Below are 3,696 nucleotides of genomic sequence, written 5' to 3' on the forward strand. Positions count from 1 at the left end.
AAATCTTCCCACACAGTGACGTAGACATGTGGGGGCGTGTTTCAACGAGGCGTTTTAGGAGGGTGTGGACCAGTCTTAACTTTTATAAAGAATATCTCTTTGGGTTTGAGACTTTAGGGATCTTATCTATTCACAAACAGCTTGTAACACTCCAAAGAGAAAGGAAAACTTGAAATGTGACCCCTATGACCCCTTTAATTCCCCATCCTGCCTAAACAGAAACAAGTGAGCGACAGATGATGGATTTGGTTTGCTTGTACCCACCGGCAGACGGCATCAGCCTCAAAGTACCGTGAGTGCCGGCCATCAATAATGACGATCTCGTGGTGTTTATCCAAGAAACACTCCACCGCAGACTCAGGTGTTCGTGCGATGTTACACCTGAACCCCGCCCGCTCACACGCCCACCAGAAGGCATCGCTCTGACTGTCCTCTTTAGCGAAGACCAGTAACACCTGAGCGAGACAGAGACGGAGAGAGAGAGAGGTGCTGTTGGTGGATGCGTGTGAAAGGTCAACAGTCTTTCATCCTCTTCAGCATTGTGTAACCATGGAGCTGCGATGTGAAATTCCACATGGCCCAGGTCGTTCAGGACGCCCACTGTGCAGTGTCACACGTCCACCTACAGGGGGCAGAGTGACCTCACCCGCTCACAAACTAACACATTTCTATTGACTGACAGAACAGGCCTTTTCCACAAGTATTAAAAATGTGAAAAACTGCAGATATATAGCAGGGTCACCAAATCCAACAATAACAGGTTACCAAAATCTGTTACCCTCCTCTATTTCACACAGAATGATTTTAATGGTACCCAAATTCAGTCTGGTTATGTGTATCCTCCTCTATTTTATATCTTTGAAAACATATTGCTCTGATTTGGACAGACAGAGATACAGCAGGGTCAGCAAATCTAAGTAACCGATTTCTGTAATCTGTAAGGCTGTGTTTCAGGTGTTCGTGCGATGTTACACCTGAACCCCGCCCGCTCACACGCCCACCAGAATGCATCGCTCTGACTGTCCTCTTTAGCGAAGACCAGTAACACCTGAGCGAGACAGAGACGGAGAGAGAGAGAGGTGCTGTTGGTGGATGCGTGTGAAAGGTCAACAGTCTTTCATCCTCTTCAGCATTGTGTAACCATGGAGCTGCGATGTGAAATTCCACATGGCCCAGGTCGTTCAGGACGCCCACTGTGCAGTGTCACACGTCCACCTACAGGGGGCAGAGTGACCTCACCCGCTCACAAACTAACACATTTCTATTGACTGACAGAACAGGCCTTTTCCACAAGTATTAAAAATGTGAAAAACTGCAGATATATAGCAGGGTCACCAAATCCAACAATAACAGGTTACCAAAATCTGTTACCCTCCTCTATTTCACACAGAATGATTTTAATGGTACCCAAATTCAGTCTGGTTATGTGTATCCTCCTCTATTTTATATCTTTGAAAACATATTGCTCTGATTTGGACAGACAGAGATACAGCAGGGTCAGCAAATCTAAGTAACCGATTTCTGTAATCTGTAAGGCTGTGTTGTCGGATTTGGTGACTGGTGTATATTTGTAGATGTTTACATGCTTCCTATATTATAAAACAAAGGAGATTAAACATCATAAAAGTGAATCTGGGTAACATTAAAGCAATTAAATTTACATTATAGTGCAAAAGAGAGGGAGGGGTATCAGATTTTGGTAACCTGTAACAGTGTGTTGTCCACTTTGGCGACCTTGCCGTATAAGTGTTCACATCAAATCAAAATGCTTTCTACAGTATGAAATACAGAAGTTTAGACATCACCAGATTGAATTTGGGTAACATTAAAGACATTCTGTGTGAAACAGAGGGGGTAACAGATTTCGGTAACATGTCATATTACCCTGTCAGATTTGGTGACCCTGCTGTATATGTTCACACCAGAGCAATATGGGATATAAAATAGAGGAGATTAGACACGACCAGAATAAATTTGGCTAATATTAAAGCCATTGTGTGTGAAACAGAGGGGGATAACTGATTTTGGTAACCTGTAACGGCATGTTGTCAGATTTGGTGACCCTGAAGTATATGTGCAAATGTTCACATCAAATCAAAATGCTTTCTAAGATATAAAATAGAAGAAAGAGAGGAGAGTATACATCAGCAAAGCATATCTGGATAACATTAAAGTAATTCTGTGTAAAACAGAGGGAGGGGTAACAGATTTCGGTAACCTGTAACAGTGTGTTGTCAGATTTGGTGACCTTGCTCTATATGAACAGCTGTTCAAATCAAATAAAACTGCTTTCTAGAATATGAAACAGAGGACATCTTATATATCTTTATTTATTTCCAGAGTATGAAACAGAGGACATTAGACATCACCAAAGTGAATTTGGATAACATTAAAGCAATTCTGTCTAAAATACAAGGTTGTTACAAATTTTGGTAACATGTAATGGTGTGTTGTTGGATTTGGTGACCCTGCTGTATATGTGTAAGTGTTCACATCCAATCAAAATGCTTTCTAGAGTATGAAATAGAGAAGTTTAAACATCACCAGAGTGAATTTGGGTAACATTAAAGTAATTCTGTGCAAAATAGAGGGGGTAACAGATTTTGGTAACCTGTTACACTGCCTCAGAATTAGTGACCCTACTGTATATGTGCAATTGTTCACAACAGTGCAATATGCTTTCTAGAGAATAAAATAAAGAAGTTTAACCATCATCAGAGTGAATATGGGTAACATTAAAATCATTCTGTGCAAAATAGAGAGGGGTAATGGATTTCGGTAACCTGTCCCACTGCCTTGTCAGATTTGGTGACTCTGCTGTATGTTTGCAGCTGTTCACATCAGAGCAATATGCTTTCTAGCATATAACATGTAACATAGAGCAGACAGAGGAGATTAGACATCAGCAAAGTAAATTTAAGAAACATTAATGCAATTCTGTGTAAAATAGAGAGCTGTAACAGATTTTGGTAACCTATAACCTTGTCAGATTTGGCGACCCTAATGTATAATTGCAACTGTTCATTTCAAATTAAAATGCTTTCTTGCGTAATAAACAGAGGACATTAGACATCACCAGAGTAGCATTTGGGTAGCAATAAAACTATTGTGCGTGAAATAGAAGGAGGTAAATGATTTTGGTAACCTCGTATATTGCCTGATTATCACTAAATAAAACTAAAATAAAAAACCTGTATTATATTTCTGTAAAATATAAAAAATATAAATAAAGAAACTTAAAAATTCAGCTGCCAAGGCAACCTTTCTAATTTCTGTTTAGTAAAACTAAAATAACAAAAACTAAACAAACTAAAACTAATAAATAAAAATTAAGAAACAACGTATAGACATTAAAACACAAAAAAATGGATGTAAATAACTATAATAAATGACACTGTATCAATGATACTAAAATAACCCTGGAACTCGGACCCTAGAAATGACAGGTGATTCATTTGTAAAATCAATCTTGATTTGATTTCCTCAGTTACACCAGCCAAATCTGACTCAGAGCGGAGTCAGAAATTACATAAATGGCCTCAATTTACAGTGGCTGACAAACGGCAGTCAGTCATTAGGTTAACATTATGCACACTTTCTGTTTCACAATTCCACTTTTAGTGAACCATAATTCCCACTAATACCACACACTCATACACACACACACACACACACACACACACACACTCAGGATAA

The 3,696-nt window shown here is 39.3% G+C and overlaps 1 protein-coding gene across 1 annotated transcript in view; it reads right to left on the minus strand.

Moving 5' to 3' along the window:
* pde8b (phosphodiesterase 8B) overlaps window positions 1-3,696 on the minus strand; it is a 49,536-nt gene that overhangs the window by 26,258 nt on the left and 19,582 nt on the right. The window contains exon 3 of the mRNA XM_016528751.1: window positions 265-455. Coding sequence (XP_016384237.1) covers window positions 265-455 — 191 coding nt within the window. The remainder of the gene's footprint in view (window positions 1-264; window positions 456-3,696) is intronic.

This window comes from Sinocyclocheilus rhinocerous, unplaced genomic scaffold (assembly GCF_001515625.1).
Source record: "Sinocyclocheilus rhinocerous isolate Xijiao unplaced genomic scaffold, SAMN03320098_v1.1 scaffold751, whole genome shotgun sequence".
NCBI lineage: Eukaryota > Metazoa > Chordata > Actinopteri > Cypriniformes > Cyprinidae > Sinocyclocheilus > Sinocyclocheilus rhinocerous.